This window comes from Manis pentadactyla, chromosome 2 (assembly GCF_030020395.1).
Source record: "Manis pentadactyla isolate mManPen7 chromosome 2, mManPen7.hap1, whole genome shotgun sequence".
Classification (NCBI taxonomy): domain Eukaryota; kingdom Metazoa; phylum Chordata; class Mammalia; order Pholidota; family Manidae; genus Manis; species Manis pentadactyla.
Genome location: NC_080020.1, coordinates 228,593,727 through 228,608,917, shown reverse-complemented (window position 1 = coordinate 228,608,917; position 15,191 = coordinate 228,593,727). Strand labels below are relative to the sequence as shown.

The following is a 15,191-nucleotide window of genomic DNA, read 5'->3' as shown; positions in this document are numbered from 1 at the left end:
AGGAGAAGGTATCTCATCCATCCCTGTACTTCTACATGCATGTGGGCTAGGTTCACTATTCACTAGGAGAATCTACAGCAAACTTTATAAGGGCTCTAGTGTTTGAAATAAAAATGCCAAAATGAGAAGGTATTGCCGTGGCTTTTCAAAATATTGAAAAACATCACTTCTTAAGTCCTCTTGAGACAATTTTTTGAGCCTATAGGGAAGAAACACCAATTCCCACTTATAAAACACATTCAAGGGTGAGCCATTTGGAAAGGACACAGTGTAAGAACTTCCCATTGCCTAATTATTTCAAGATACTTTATTTTTAAAACGGTCACAACACTAAGCTTTTGGCCCATCCTGCCAGTGTACAAGCTACAAATGCTTGCTCAGCAGCCAAGGGACACTCTTTAGTAGCATGATTGAAAAGTGAATAAAAATCCATATAAAACAAATATTCAAATAGTTTCCATAGGAACACAGATAAGTGTGACCCCATCTCCTAGTCTTCCATATTGTTACATCTGTGCCAACCCTAGTTACAAAGACATTTTAAAATTAGCAGTAATTAAGTTAAATGGTCCCCCCAAATCCCGTAATTCAAGCTAAACTCGCAGTTAACAGCTACAGGAACAGCATCTACACATTGATGCTCGCGGAAGCACAGGCCGCCGGGTGGCGCTTCATCCCACTCTCCCAAGCACAGGACACAGGCAGCGTGCCGACATCCTGCTCCTCTACTTCGGGTGGGAAGTCGTGGTTCCGGATTTGCTGCATCAGTTGCCTGAGAGACAAAAGTGGCAAATTCAGAAACCCTGAGTCACGCTTAACTAGGCAGTTTCACTTGAGACTAACTTATTCACGAACGTATTTATTTGCTTGATTACTATGCCACCAGGCAGCAATTCAATCTATCTAAAAGCAAGCACTTCTTCAGAACTTTCAGTAAAAAGGAAACTACAAGTTATGTGCACTAATTTAAATATTCTAGTTACATGGAAATTTCTAATCTTTTAAAAAATGGCTATTACACCTTAGTAAAAATCTGAATATACAGATCAGTATTACTGAGGGATCTTTCTTCCATTTGTCTATATTTTCTTAAATTTACAGAGCATAGATTCTTAATGTGGGGAGAAAATAAGCTATTTTTAAAAAATATTATTAGTATTTAATCCTAAGCAAACCTGTCTTACTCAGCCAGACAAGAGCAGGCATAAACCCGAAACGGCACCTACTCCCGGCACCACAGTGCGCACTGCCGTCACTGACCATGTCGGCCCTGACATCACGTAGTAGATCGTTGGCCTCTGGAAGCCGTTGAACGTGGAAGCAGCAGCCACGGTGTAGGCACCCATGTTTTCAAAGAGCATCCAGTCACCCACGTGCATCTCCGGCAAATCGCAGCGCTCAACGATGCGATCGAGACCATCGCAGGTCGGTCCCCATATGCTGGATGAGTAATACTTCTCATCTGGTTTGGGTCTCTGTATTTGAGGGAGAAACATGTCTAGTTACACTTGTTGTGACCAAATATCTTAACTATCACATATACTATGTTCAGAGGTACCTTCTGCAGAAGGGGCTTCACGTGTGCATGATCATAAAGGATGCAATTAAATGATCCATATACTCCATCATTCACATAATACATAAAGGTGTGTTCACTGGATTCATCTTCATCTAGAAAGGCAGATTAGTCTCCGTCACTTTTTGTACCAACTTCCAGTTACACATGCAATGATTCATCCTTTGTACATACCATCAGAGCCTGTCTGTTCCTTTAATACAAGTTTTTTGGCAATGATATTAACTGCGAGTGTGAAAGCTGATGCAACATAGTATCTGCCTGGCTCAGCTATGATTCTCACTCCTGAGTCTGACGCAAAATACTTGTCCAGTGCGGGGTTGATTACACTGGTGATCTATGAGAGCGAGACAGAAAAGCAGTCAGTCGTCAAGGGGCGCTCACACAGAGAAAGAGCAGTGCTCTACGGCATGACCCGATAAAACCGAAAACAGCCTTCAGCAGAGGGGCTTATCAGGAAGCAACAAGAGCAAGAAAACCCGATCGTCTCCCTGGCCACCAGTCTGCATATCCCTGCGGTTTCATTTTGATTCCCCACTGCATTCTCTCCCTCTAAGATGTCACAGGTACGATTTCATCAAACAATAGTACAAAATTTATTAGCACTTGCTGAGGTATCAAATTACCTAAATATTTTTATCAAATACATGCCAAAAGGATAAAAAATTTCTATTCTGCCTGCCACACATAATTTCAGTATGAGGGAGGACCTATTTTATAAACCAGAGGACCATATAATAGCTTCTTAAAATTCGGAAGTGACCAGTCACTTAGAATGTCTTAAGGAAAGGAGATACAAATTCTACCTAAACACATTTGGGGTAATGATGTACTAAAGTAAGTGTATTCTCCACTTCCACAACAACATTGAAGTAATTAACAGTTTCCTAAGATTTGGGGGGAAATTGAATCCTTTTAGTGCAGAAAACCAAAGGATATTAATTTTAAATAGCACAGAAGTCATTCAAAATTATCACACCAACACATTTACTTTCATGTTTGTAGTCTCTTTTGGTATTAGTTAAATCATTTAAGTATTGAAATATTCCAAAAAGGAGTTTGCAAAAATAACTATAGAATATTATAGTTCTGTTATAAATTACCTCTTCAAACTTAAGCTTTACATCCTCAGATCCAGGGAAGCCACCACCAATATCAAGTAGATACATGCTGAAACCAACCTCAGCCTAGAGTCAAGAAAATTAAGTCAAGTGAGTAACCAGACTCTTAACAAGTCATGAAAAATGTATAAAGCAGATCTATAAGTCTCTATAACATGGGATGACATCTACAGGTTAATTCCAGAAACGAAACTAGTTATTGTTAGCCCTGCCCCCACCCCATACTTGCAGTCTATATACTCACTCCCATGTCAAAGACACAACGGGCATCAGAGATGGCCTGCACGAAGGTCTCAGGATCAGTGCAGCCACTTCCCACATGGAAGCTGGGGCAAAAAGTAAGGAGAACATGCTTGTATTTCTATTTCTGAAGACAACTATTCACAGTGGGAGAAAACCTGTAAAACCTGCACTAACACTGTGGCCTTTATGCTATACCACGGTCTCACCTGACACCAATGACATCGATATTCAGCTCTCTTGCCCGTTCTAGAAGCAGCCTGCTTGTTTTGAGTGTGGCACCAAATTTAACACTGAGGCGACAGACTGCTTTGGAATCATCAGTGGCAATCCGCAAAACCAACCTAGAAGCCAGAAAGGGGATCAAATTTCCCATGACAGAAGATCACTTACAGCCAGTTAAAATATAAAATCCTTGGCTCTGATACTGTGGGTTGAGTCTAATATCGTTTTATTAATCAAGAGGGTTTAAGCTATTTCTTACTTTGTCTCTGATGCAGAAGGCTTTTATGCTTTACTAACATACAAAAATTCTAACTGGAAATTTGAGTTTGTTAATACCCAGATCCTGTTATCCGAGGCGTAACTCACTTTGCCTTTGGATGTGCCCTGGCAACTTTCATCAGCTCAACTTCGCTATCAAAAGTCATCATCTGGACTCCATTATTGGCAGCATATTTAATCTGAGATACTTGTTTACAAGGATTTGCATAGATAATCCTCTCCGGCGGCACCCCAAGACTCTGCACCAATTGTATTTCAGTCTGAAAAAAGGAAGAGGTGTTACAGTATGCATACAGACCTAATAATGAAAGAAACAGAAAAATGTGAAGCTGCCATCTCCCCCAACCCCCCCTTCATTAGCATCTATTGCCCAAGAAATACAACCGTGATTGGCCCTGTTGGGAACACCAGGACCATTTTACAATCATTTTCAAGTCCTGTGTTTTTGTTCACCTTGCTGGCACAGTCGAATCCTGTCCCGATGGCAGCTAGAGTCTTCACTATGGTTCTGCTATCATTGCATTTGACTGCATAAAAGGGGGTGACCCGAGGAAGAGCTTTTAACCATCTCAGATGCTTCTTTAGAATGTCTCCCAGGTCCGCAACATAGAAGGCATCCTTATCATCCTATAGTAAGACGGGATAGAGGGAACTCATTAGCAGCCTAACAGTATGTCCAACATGCAGCCTCCTTTTTCTTTCCCATCATTCCCAATGAATCCTACTCTTTTTAGACTAGTCACCAACATGAATCATCACTGTCACAGGACAATCCACAGCCAATTCAATTCTAAATTCCCTAACAAGACATGTAAGTTCCTTTACATTTCCTTAAGACCCCTCTGAAGTTTCGCACTCATCTGCCTAGCACTCTCAAAGCTGTACTGCCAGCATGGGCTTTAATATACTTACAGAGGAAGAAACTTCATTAATTTTTTGGTCCAGAATGTCCTTGGCAGTAAAGCCTTCATCAAGGAAATGGCAGTCAAACTCTTCATTACTAAAGTTGTTCATGGTTTCTGATGTTCCTTTGAAATGGAACAAACTGAAAACAGAGTGGAGAAATTTACTCAGAAGTCGTAGCAATACTTATTAAGTAATTCTTAACAAAAGTAACTGGCAACAACCACAAATACTTACATGGAAAACTAAGAGATGAAATTTAAAAATACTACTGTCAGCTTCTCACAGAGCCAATTCTCCAGAATTCCAAGTCCCACTGAAGCGGTGTGAGCCCTCTGCACAGCTGGGAAATGTTCTGATGAACACAGAATTTGCCCTCTACCCTAGGAACACATGAAATTGAACAATCAGGAGCTGAGTGCATACAGCATGCATGGCCACTCAACCAAGCCCCCGCCCCCTGCCCCACCACAGCTCACTCATAGATCCTGTGAATCCAGTTACACGTAGTATGTTAGTCACATGATTCTAAAAACATCTACAGTATCTGAGGACACTGCAGATTTAACACTTTAGGTTCTTTCCAAAGCAGCACACTAAAATTGTTTCATAATACTGTATTGTGTCAAAATACGCACTTCAAATATTTGTGCTGAAACATGCAGAATGTAGGTTTCAGCTTTTCTGCACTTAGTTCAGTAATATGGAAACAATTTATTGCTATTTCTTACTTTCACCAAGTCTTATACAGAAAAACTTTTAGTGACTAAGAGGCGGCATGGAAATGTCTAAGGCTCAACTTACTGATTGCTATTAGATTTCCTGAGAATTTCATGAGCTAAATTTCATGCATTTTTTAGCTACCCTCTTCAGATCAACACAATGTATTACAGTTGCTGTATCTGATGAGAAATCAGCATTCTTGCATCAGTCTTGCCTACCAAACTAGCAATTCTGGGAACCCCAACTGTCCTTATAGGCATTCTAATATTTGCTTAGCAATGAATGGGAGTAATTTTTGGCTAACTTGATGAATAACAAAAATAAGCAAGCACAAACGAATTATGAATAAACAAAAGCAAAGCTCATAACAATCAGAGCTACTGTCCTTGGTCTTCATAAAGTTTGACACTGGTGTAATGACAGTTGTCCTTAACTTACTGGTTTTAACCTATTTAATTTCTGCCAGGGAGGGTTTTCTTTTCCACTGTGCAACCCGCTTCAGTGCCTGCAGCCTATGGGCACAAAGGCCAGGCAATGGTTCGGGGCCACAGTTTTTGCTCTGGCATGGGGCACTATGAGAGGCCCAGGGAGATGGGCCTGCCATAAATCCAAACCCATGCATGGTAGAACTTGTTGTAAGATTTGATCTAATGTGACTTTCTGGCACTGTCAACCTCCTACATTGCCAAAAGAGGAAGGCAAGAGACTTAAAGCCAGCAAACCAATTTTGTCCATATAAATAACATTTAAATAGGATCATGCAGTGACAGATTGGGTTATTTAGGGTCCTGTTAAGTATCTTTAAGGCAGTGTTTAGGCGTAAACTTGGAAAGTTTTTATTTCTTTGAAATACACCACAATTAAGTATTTTTGCTTTCCTGTACTTTTTAGTAACTTGCAATATAGAGAAATTTTACCCAAGAACACCTTTTTGGTGTTCTGGATAGCTAAATTACTCAAGATGATGAATGATTAGCACAAGACAGCCTTCTCCTGCTATGAAATTCTTTACTGCCAACTGGGTAATGTTAGAAGAGATACACATTGAAACAAACCGAAAAAAATTAAATTCACTTAAAGTCAACCCAATTATGCCCAAATTTAGGTTTGAATAAACCCGACACATTCTTTGTCCTCCCCAGACATTTGCAAGAGGTTCTGCTCCCCACACTTTGAACCAATTACTTAGGATTCCCAAACACAATCAGCATTTTTCGAAAAACCTGAGGCTGGCTCCACCGTTTAAGTATACTCGTCTAAACAGGGATCTTAATATTTCCAGGCTTTTCTTAAATGACTAAGTCATTCAAAGATTCCTTAAATAGACAATTCTAAGCGACAGCTAGACGAGTATTTATCACGAATGCTACTACAAGGCTGTTATCTTAGGGGTAGCAAGTCCGGCGCGTTTCTATATAGTGTCATTTGCTCTGCACACGTAGTAAAAATAAAACCTAAAACCAAATTCCAGGACAAAGCAGAACGGTTCATCACACCCTTAACTAGAGGGAGAAGAGCGAAGGCAGCCGGGACGTGCACGGGCTCGCCTCACACCTCTCCTGCACCTGCTACCGGGCTGGCCGCATGGGTTTGAAAAAAAAAATAGCGGTTGGAGGAACTACCGGGCCTCTCAACAGCTTCCGGCTCAAAACCGTCCTTGACGTGGTTCAGAGGCGAGCGGCGCCTCCAGCCCGGGCTGCCCGTAGTCGGGGCACCCGGGGCAGGACCCGCCGCAGGGTGCGGGGCCGCCGCCGAGCCCCGAGCCGGGGTCGGCACCCGCCTTCCCGGGGACACCCGGCCGGAGGGCAGCGCTCCCCAAGGTCAGGGACCCGCGGCGGGCTCTGCGGCCACGTGTTCCCGCAGGTCCGGCGCGGGGTCTGCCCGGGCCTCCCGCCCGTCCCGGGGCGCGGGGACACGTGGCCGGCCCCCCTGCGGCCTCCCGGGCGCGCCCCTCTCACCTCAGAGCGCACGGGCGCCGCGGGCCCGCCCCATGGAGACGCCGCCACCGAGCGCGCAGGACCGCCGGCCGGCCCCGTCAGCCGCCCGCCCGCCGCCTCGCTCCCTCCCGCGGAGGACCGCCGGCCCGAGGTGGCGCCGGAGCTCTGGCTGAGGGGCGGCGGCGGCGGAGGCTGAGGGGACTGACAAAGCCGCTGGGCCGCCGCGCCGCTACTTATAACGCCGCGCGTGTCGTCATGGAGACACACCAGCTCAAACCAGCCGCGATCGGTTCCGTCCGGGCGTCCTCAGAGGGAGGGGGCGGAGCGCGGCGGCGGCCAACCCGGGGGCGGCGGGGCGGGGGGCGCGGGCAGTTAAACGTCAGCGCCTTCGAGCACCGCCCGGCCCGCCCCCCGGCTCGGCCCCGCCCAGCCCTGCGGCAGCCCTGCGCACGCGCACGGCGCCCCAGGCCCGGCCCCACGGGCGCTCCTCCGGGGCCGGGTGCCCGCGGCTCGCCCGCCTCTTAGCCTGAGGCTAGGAGTCCTCGCTGCAGCACTGCCGAACCAGCTGCTGATTGCCCGCGAATTTAACCATCCTCACCACGCACATCTGTTCTTCTGCTTGGCAGTAAATGCCTCGTGCCCTCGGGCAAAGAAAGGAAATCGCGGGCGGGGGCGGGCCACGTGGGCCCCGCCGGCGGACTCTGGCCCCTTCTACCCGGAGTGCCTGTTCCTGTGGAAGGGACCTGGGAATGGAGCCGAGCACAGGCAGGGGCAGGGGCGTGCCGAGGGTGAGCCCGTGGGCCGCTCCCGGGCCACTGTGCCAATAAACTGCAGGAACGTGTCCGGGTGCCTTCCGACTAGACGGCAGACCGCACTGGACACGCGAAGAGACACACCTTCCGCTTATTAATCTGGAGACTTGTTGTAAGGGCGTTAGGATCAGGGGTAGGAGGGCAAGGGTCCGCAGGCCTCCGAGCCACTCCACTGCCCTTCACTGTATTGGATGGCTCTCGTCAATGACTAGCCGTTTTTAAGGGTGGCTGCTGTTTAGCACTATTTGAGCGAATTATGTTAGGTCCAAACACACCGACAGCTACTCTATGCAGTGAATTCATGTGGCAAAAGCCGCGTAGGAAATTGGTTGTCCCTAAGTGCCGTGACTGGTAGAAGACTACCTCTCTGGGGTGCAGGACACCCGCTACTGCTTGCCCCATGGAGGGGCTAAAGGGATTTGGGGCACTTCTTTGTCTTTCATTTTACCATTCCTTCCTTTGATGACAAAACCCAATAGGCAATTATGTCCCACCTTAGGGTGTGGGTTGTTACCCATCCACGCTGCTGGTAAGGATTTAAAGACCATGTGAAACACCCTGCCCAAGTCATCGGTGCACAGGGTCCTGGAGGAGTTCAGGGCTCTAGTCTAAGCCCTCTCCTCTGGTCCTGACCAACTTGCTGTGTGATCTTAGGTAAATTACCTCCCTTCTCTGGGCCTCAGGAAGATGGACTAAATGACCCAAGGATCTTCACAGCTTTAAAACTCTTGGGCACACCCTGATCAACTTTATTTTTGCATAGTTCTCGAGCACCCACCTGGTACCAGATACCACTGGACTAGGGGGAGGGAGAGGGAGAGTTATCTCCACCGTAGCAAATGTAATTCCTATGGGGATGAGATTAACAATCCCACTGGAGAACATTACAACCCCCAATACTAAATGGGCTGGTTTTGATTCCCTGGTGAGCACCCTGGTATTTGTCCCCCTTCTGTGAAGAGACATTTTGTTCCAATGACACATTCCAGAAATCTCACGTGTCCACTGACAAGAGGGTAAGTCTGTCCGCAATGCCTGGCTTCCATGGCACGTGGATCAAAACAGTTGTTGGGAGGTGAACACTGTCCCCACTATGTGGCCTTCTCCCAGCAGAGAGGACTGGATGTCTCAGCATGTGGGGTCCTGGTGGCAGCCTGGTGTGGAGGGAAGGGCAGCCAACCCCCGTCCTGCCAATGGTTTGCTGCTCTGTGACCTTACCTACCTCCCTGATCCCCTGGGTCGGCTATTAAGGAAAAGGCTGGGGCCAGATCTACGTCCCTTGCAGTTCAGTTGTGAGATTATATTTTAGATTTAGACGTATTAGCTGGAATGTAGAGGTGAGTTCTTGATTCAGGAAGCCAGGTGGTCTGTCCCTCTGCTGCACACATGTGGTCACCCAAGCACTCTGCCTCTCCTCCTAGCCCATCTCAAACAAAACAACTCCTGCCCACATGCCGCACTTTCCTCTCTGGGTCAGGCCTTGCCCAGATGGCCCATCTGACACTGATGGGAAAACAGGAACGAGGGAAGGAGGCAGCAGACTTCCTGGAGCGCGGGCCCTACTGGCTGCAGGCCCACTCTTGGAGAGGCGCCTGGCCTCAGGTCTGGGAGTTAGCAGGGCCTGAGTCATTGAACCCAGCCACTACAACCTGGACTTGGGAGAGAAATTGGCGCTGACTAACCCTGGCTTTATTCAAATGCATGGCGTTAATGTCTTTCTGCAGGTTTTCAGCACTCTAATCCTTTTTTTCCCTTAGAGAAAAGCAACAGATCTTTAAACTATGTGATGCCCAGCACCTAGAAGTTACCCTCACATGGGGATGCGGTTTTTGGTGCAGAAGCAGTAAAGGAAGTGAACAAAACATAGAAAATCATCTTGGATATGCTAACAAGATCACACCCTAAGTGCGGGGGTGCCAACTCCAGTGTTTTTAGCTGCCTTCAGCGCCCAGCTCATTAGGAAGCCCAGGGCATCATGTGCCCTCTCTGGTCTCAGGCTCTTTCCATAAAACCCTCTGGCTGGGTTGGACTGGATGAAAACTTATGCTCTTACATGAAGTTCTGAGAACCTCTAACTTCTTTTACAAAGAGAGCTCTGTATAAATCTGCTGACCACATTTTCTGAACCAAAAATGAGAACATGTCTGATGAAGGAGGTGTTTTTTTCTTAATTAACTTATTTGCACAAAAGAACTTGAAAAGGTATGTAGTGATTACAAATTTAAGGAGTCTCCTTTACTATAAAGAATTAAATGACATAAAAGATAATAGCAAGTGTTCATGTATCCATGTACTCATGGCTATCATAAAACTGGGAAACTAGACACACAGAACTTTTTGGAAAACGGGTTTGTGTTCTGTCCACGTGTCTGTGGTCAGATGCTGCTGCACTGAATTTCTTTCCAGAAGCACAGTAAGAATTGACTATGGAGTGTGGCTCATAACATCCAGCTACATGAGGATTTGAGGAGGTTAGCACCTGTCCCAAAATGTTGCCATTTCTCAGGACACCTGGGTAATGAGAACCAGTCACAGGACACTCTAGTCATATGTGTTTGCTTGACCAAAAATAGTGTTCTGAAGCTCAATTGCTCACCAACACTCTAGCCTTGCCCTTGAGTTGTTTTACATGTTCTCAAAAATTCAATCCACCCTCCAAGGCGGAAAAGTGTGCCGTCTTTGCCAATATCCAAATAATGTGCCCCAGGCATAGAGAGCTTCCGGGGAGGCCCTCTTTGCTCTGAGCAACCCAGGCATCATCAGAAAAGTGGAGCGTCTCCAGAAGTACCTGTTGGAAGCTGAAGACACCCATGTGTGAGTGGAAGTCCCAGGATGTTGGTTTTATAAAGTGTTGTTGCATCACTGCCCCACCTTGCCCCCACCCTGGCGTGGCTCCCTGGGAAGTGGCTGACACAGGGGCCATCTGTCAGGAACTGGGACAGGGCTTCTTGGAGCCCAGCAGGGCCCTGGGGCAGGTCCATGGCCACACAGTACATTGCAGAGAAGAGATAGCCTCTGCCCAGAGGCAGAGAAGCAGGAGTTTATTTGACTAGCAAATTGATATTTTAGCGACGCTTTGCTTCCCACAGTCTGCCTCTTCTGGGGACCAAACACAAGTCCCAGGAAGTGTGGGCGGAACCAGCGTTCAGACGTGCCGTCTTCCTAACACATGGGCTGTGAGCAGACCCAAAGGTTTCAGATCTGACCTCTTGACTCATTTATGGAAAACCTTTCACTGGTGGTCCTTGGTCCACAGGGTAAAGTGGACCCCTTAGCCTGGCACTCAAGACCCTCCGAGGTCTGCCCTGCTCACCTTCCCAGGCTCATCTCCTGCAAGTCCAGCCCTCCTAGACCACTTTGTTCTGCAGACCCTGCGCACCAGCCATCACAGCACATGGCCCACAGTGTGACCCATGGGCGTCGCAGTAATCCGTCCCTGATCCCTTTGAAATCAGGCCCATGTTGTACTTACCTTCCTATGGCCAGTTTCTGGCTCAGTACCTGGCACACACAAGTTAGTCAGTATTGTTAAAATGAAACAAGTGCTGTCCTGAGCAATCTATGATTTGTGGGTGCTGTATGACTGATTCACTCATGGGAATTTCCCCCTGTGCTCTCTAAAATTAGAGGAGCATGGAATTCTGAATATTCTTCCTTTGGTCACTCATTCAACCTTCAATACACATTTATACTGAGTGTCTCCTACATGAAGTTAGGTGCTCAGTGAGGAAGGACCCTCTCAGGCTGCACTATGGACCAGGTTCTTGGGGCCCAGCGGGAAGCTGATGAAGCCCAGTGAAGCCTGACCTTCCAGCCACGGTTTAAAGAAACCCGCCTCTGTTGTTCTATTTTCTTCTAAGCTCCTGGTGACTATCTCTAACCCAGCATGCCACAGCAGCTCAGCTGCGTTTTGCCACTGCCCTGTTTTTGTAGGGGCCCCACCCTGGTGGGGCCCCACCTCTGGGAAGCCCCAAAGCCTGCAAGAGTTCTTCTTGTGGCAGGGAGCCGCATGTGGAGGGCCCTTGCACAACCTAGGCCTTCTGGAAGGTGTGCGTTCTGCCTGGGGGTGGTGTGAGCGCCATGGTCCTGCCAAGTTAAACCCAGGCTGTCTGTCCGAAGCCTGTGGCATCATGCTGGACCGAGCCATGGGGGGTCATGGGCACAAGTCAGCCATGTGTCTGGGCTCCCAAGGAGAGACTGCAGGAGCATCTGAAGATGACGCTCATCGTCTCCCTTCAAACAACCTGTGGGCCTTTGTTCTAGGCCAGCCTCTCCAGCCGCCAAGGAGAAGAAGATGCGCCAAGGAGGTCTCTGTCCTCAGGGAGCTCGCAGACCATAGGTTTGTGCTCTGTATGGTTTGGTCACCAGGACTGTGGGCACATAGGGTGCCACTGTAAGGGCCCAAGGTTTGAACTCTGCTCTGGGTGTTAGAAACAGTTCCTGGAGAAGCCTGAGCTGGGAAAGGCTTGTCCAGGGCAGGGATGAGTTGGGGAGGGGCCTGGGGCATCCAGGGCACACAGAGAGGTGACCATGCACGTGCCTCCTTCACTGGAGGCTGTGAGGGAGGTCGCGCTGGCGCAGCCTCTGACTCTGGAAGCCACCCCTTTGCTGTGCAGACAATGTAGCTCTGGCTTCCACTGCGTCCGCCATCAGCCCAACCAAATCCTTGCTGACCACAGGACCCCTCGATCTTGGAAAGCGAGTTAGCTGCACTGTGCAGGCACAAACACCGTCCGCTTTGGCACGTCATGTATCGCTGTACCACCTAGGGCCCCAGCAGGCGACTCAGGCAGCGAATTTAATGTGAGAACTAGTTGCAGAGATAACAGAACATCTAATGGCTGCAGGAAGCTGTCGTCCCTCATAGGGCTGGGCATACAAGGGAGGGAGGGGCCCCAACAGCACTGTGGCCACCTGGGGGCTGTCCAGGGGAACCAGAGAGAGGAGCTGACTGGAGGGGGCTGGGACCATCAAGCGGAAGCAGCCAGTGCTGAGGACGCTGCTCAAAGCAGAGACAGGAGGAAAAGGATCCAGCTTCTCCGTCCTCCAAAATCCTTACGGTTTTCCCAATCGGAACCTATTGGCAAGAGTCCTGAGTGGTGTGGTTTCCAGGGCTCAGCCCCCATCTTCACATCTCCGCTCCTCCCTGGGAATAGAGCAGCAGGACCCCAGGAGGAGACGGGGGGTGGGAGGGAGATCAAGCAGGTTGATGATGGACCCAGCCCCCTTATGAGCGTGGCAGCCTCTTCTTCCTGCCCACTTGGAGGGCACCTCCTAAGAAGGTTGTGGTAAGCACAGCGTTTTGGTTCATAGTGGCTTAAGCAGTAGGGAGAGCGAATCATCTCACAAAACAGGAAGTCTCAAGGAAGGGAGGCTCCAGTTTCATTCATTTAGAGCCTAGGAACACCACCAAAGACCCAGGTTCTGTTCATCTTTCTCACCTCCATGTCCAGGGTGTGGGCCCGGCTCCTCTCGCGGCTCCAGACGCCTGCCCTGGCTCAGGGCACTGGGCAAATAGAGCAAAGGCTCGTGGAGAGAGGGAAAGGGTGTCTGTTCCTCTCTGTCTCTTTTCATCCGAGAAATGCCTCTTCCCGGCACGCTTCCCTTCCTGTCTCACTGGGTGGAACGTAACACACCCTGCCTTCTCCATCCCTAGAGAGGAAGGCAGGACCTCAGTGGTTGACTTAAACAGATCACTATTCACCCGCTAGCACTGAAAGTGGGCTCAGGCCTCCTAAGAAGAGCACGGCTGCTCAGAAGATGTTATCAGTTATGAGTTGCATTGTGTCCCCCCCAAAATTCATGTTAAAGTCCTAAGCCCCAGTACCTGAGAATGTGATCATATTTGGAGGGAGGTCCTTTACAGAAGTAATTAAGTTAAATGAGGTCACTAGGGTGAGCCCTACTACAACAGGACTGGTGCTCTTATAAAAAGGGGAACTTTGAACACAGACGGAACAGAGGGAAGATGAAGATGTGAAGATGAAGAGAGAGGTCAAGATGATAATTCAATGAGCCAAGGAACTCCAAAGATTGCCAGCTAACCACTGAAGGCTGGGAGAGAGGCCAGAATAGATCTGCCCTCAGGGCCTCAGAAGGAACCAGTCCTGCCCACACCTTGACCTCAGGCTTCTAGCCTCCAGACTTGTGACAGAAAGTTTCTGTTGTTTAAGCCACCAGTCTGTGGTACTTGGTTACAGCAGCTCCAGGACAGTCAGTGCTCCCAGAACAAAGTCCGGGTCTGCCTGCCAGAGGGAGGAGGAGAACGGCGCAGGACAAGGGGCTTGGGGCGGAGCCTCCAGCAGTGCCGCGGCTGCAGTCAAGAAGGAGGTATGTGTGCAGGGGCTGAAGACATTCAAGTTATAACAGAGTTTACAAGGCTGTGATCCACAGGGCTCAGCCCCTGGGTAGCGTTGTATTTAAAGACAGTCCTACCAGAAACCCTGTCTTCCCTGGTGTCGCACACATTGAAGGAGAGCCCCGTGCATCCCTGAACTGTCTCCATCATCTGTCTCCGGCAAGTCAAACTCCCAGAAGCTGCTCACTCACCTCCCTGGAAGATATTTCCCTTTCTTCCTCAGCAAACTGTCCCACCTGTGCCTGTGACGGCCTTTTCTCGCTGGGCCACTTGCCCCACAGCACATGCTTCCCATGCACCCCACCTTCCCTATTTACACAGACCCTTGGGGCAGCTGGTCTGTATTCTGACTGCTTTTCAGAGCATGGAAAGGCAGAGGGCAAAGCAGGCAATGCCTCCATGGAGAAGGGAAAAGGGTGGCCAATGGGATGAGACACAATTGTTCAAAGATTATACAGTGAATCCATTAGGGGCTTACTGGAAAATATGGAGGGGTCTGACATTTCAGGGTCTGAATACATGTTTTCACCAGTAGTCCAGGGAGGCACTACTGTATAATTATTTGTAAATGTCTTGAAAATTCAGCATACACCCTATACATCAAAGGTCTCCTCTTATCTACTGCCTCTCCCAGGACTGCACCCAAAAATGCTTTCTGAATTGGGGCTGCCTGCAGGCAGATGAAAGGCCAGGTTCTGGAGACCAATGTCCAGGAAGGGCCCCACTGGAAGCAGAGGCTGCAAGAGTTACAACCAGCTGGACAAGTGAAAAGAGAAGCCAGACAGATTGGATTTTACAAAGGCGGCTGCCACAATACGCTGACCACCCCCCACACTTGCCCCCACCCCCAGAAGAAGCGGAGTGGAATCTGGGCAGGCCTGCGACATGTTCAGACATATAAACAGTGGTGTAGGCTGCGCAGCTTCTGTGAGAATCTGGGTTGCTCACCTTTGAGCCCTGGGTTACCTGGTAAGATAGAAGGCTACCCTGGGGCCGCAGTGCTGGGAGAAACCCCAG

The 15,191-nt window shown here is 48.7% G+C and overlaps 2 protein-coding genes and 1 non-coding gene across 3 annotated transcripts; 1 reads left to right on the top strand and 2 right to left on the bottom strand.

Moving 5' to 3' along the window:
• Positions 1–292: 292 nt before the first annotated feature.
• ODC1 (ornithine decarboxylase 1) lies at positions 293–4,720 on the bottom strand. The gene is made up of 11 exons (XM_036881806.2): positions 4,582–4,720; positions 4,354–4,486; positions 3,895–4,068; positions 3,529–3,701; positions 3,147–3,281; positions 2,942–3,023; positions 2,680–2,763; positions 1,751–1,913; positions 1,559–1,671; positions 1,261–1,475; positions 293–772 (listed from the first exon to the last, which is right to left on the bottom strand). Exons 2-11 carry the CDS (start codon positions 4,453–4,455, stop codon positions 628–630), a joined length of 1,386 nt encoding a protein of 461 aa, XP_036737701.1. The 5' UTR covers positions 4,456–4,486; positions 4,582–4,720; the 3' UTR covers positions 293–627.
• LOC118910620 (serine/arginine repetitive matrix protein 3-like) lies at positions 4,587–7,544 on the top strand. Its single transcript, XM_057497453.1, has 2 exons — positions 4,587–4,727; positions 7,027–7,544. The coding sequence occupies exons 1-2, from the start codon at positions 4,703–4,705 to the stop codon at positions 7,527–7,529; spliced, it is 528 nt and encodes a 175-aa protein (XP_057353436.1). The 5' UTR covers positions 4,587–4,702; the 3' UTR covers positions 7,530–7,544.
• Positions 5,550–5,687, bottom strand: LOC118910636 (small nucleolar RNA SNORA42/SNORA80 family). The gene has a single exon (XR_005024082.1). It is a non-coding gene; the product is annotated as a small nucleolar RNA SNORA42/SNORA80 family (small nucleolar RNA).
• Positions 7,545–15,191: the final 7,647 nt, after the last annotated feature.

What these genes read in the sequence shown, in the direction of transcription:
- LOC118910620 (XM_057497453.1), top strand. Translation starts at nt 4,703, where the DNA reads ATGAACACAGAATTTGCCCTCTACC. An exon ending in CACAGAATTTGCCCTCTACC is followed by an intron (nt 4,728 to 7,026) that starts CTAGGAACACAT and finishes GCCCCTCTCACC; the next exon opens with TCAGAGCGCACGGGCGCCGC.
- ODC1 (XM_036881806.2), bottom strand. Translation starts at nt 4,455, where the DNA reads ATGAACAACTTTAGTAATGAAGAGTTTGACTGCCATTTCCTTGATGAA. An exon ending in AGGGCACATCCAAAGGCAAA is followed by an intron (nt 3,282 to 3,528) that starts GTGAGTTACGCC and finishes TCTGGCTTCTAG; the next exon opens with GTTGGTTTTGCGGATTGCCA. An exon ending in TGAAGCCCCTTCTGCAGAAG is followed by an intron (nt 1,476 to 1,558) that starts GTACCTCTGAAC and finishes CCTCAAATACAG; the next exon opens with AGACCCAAACCAGATGAGAA.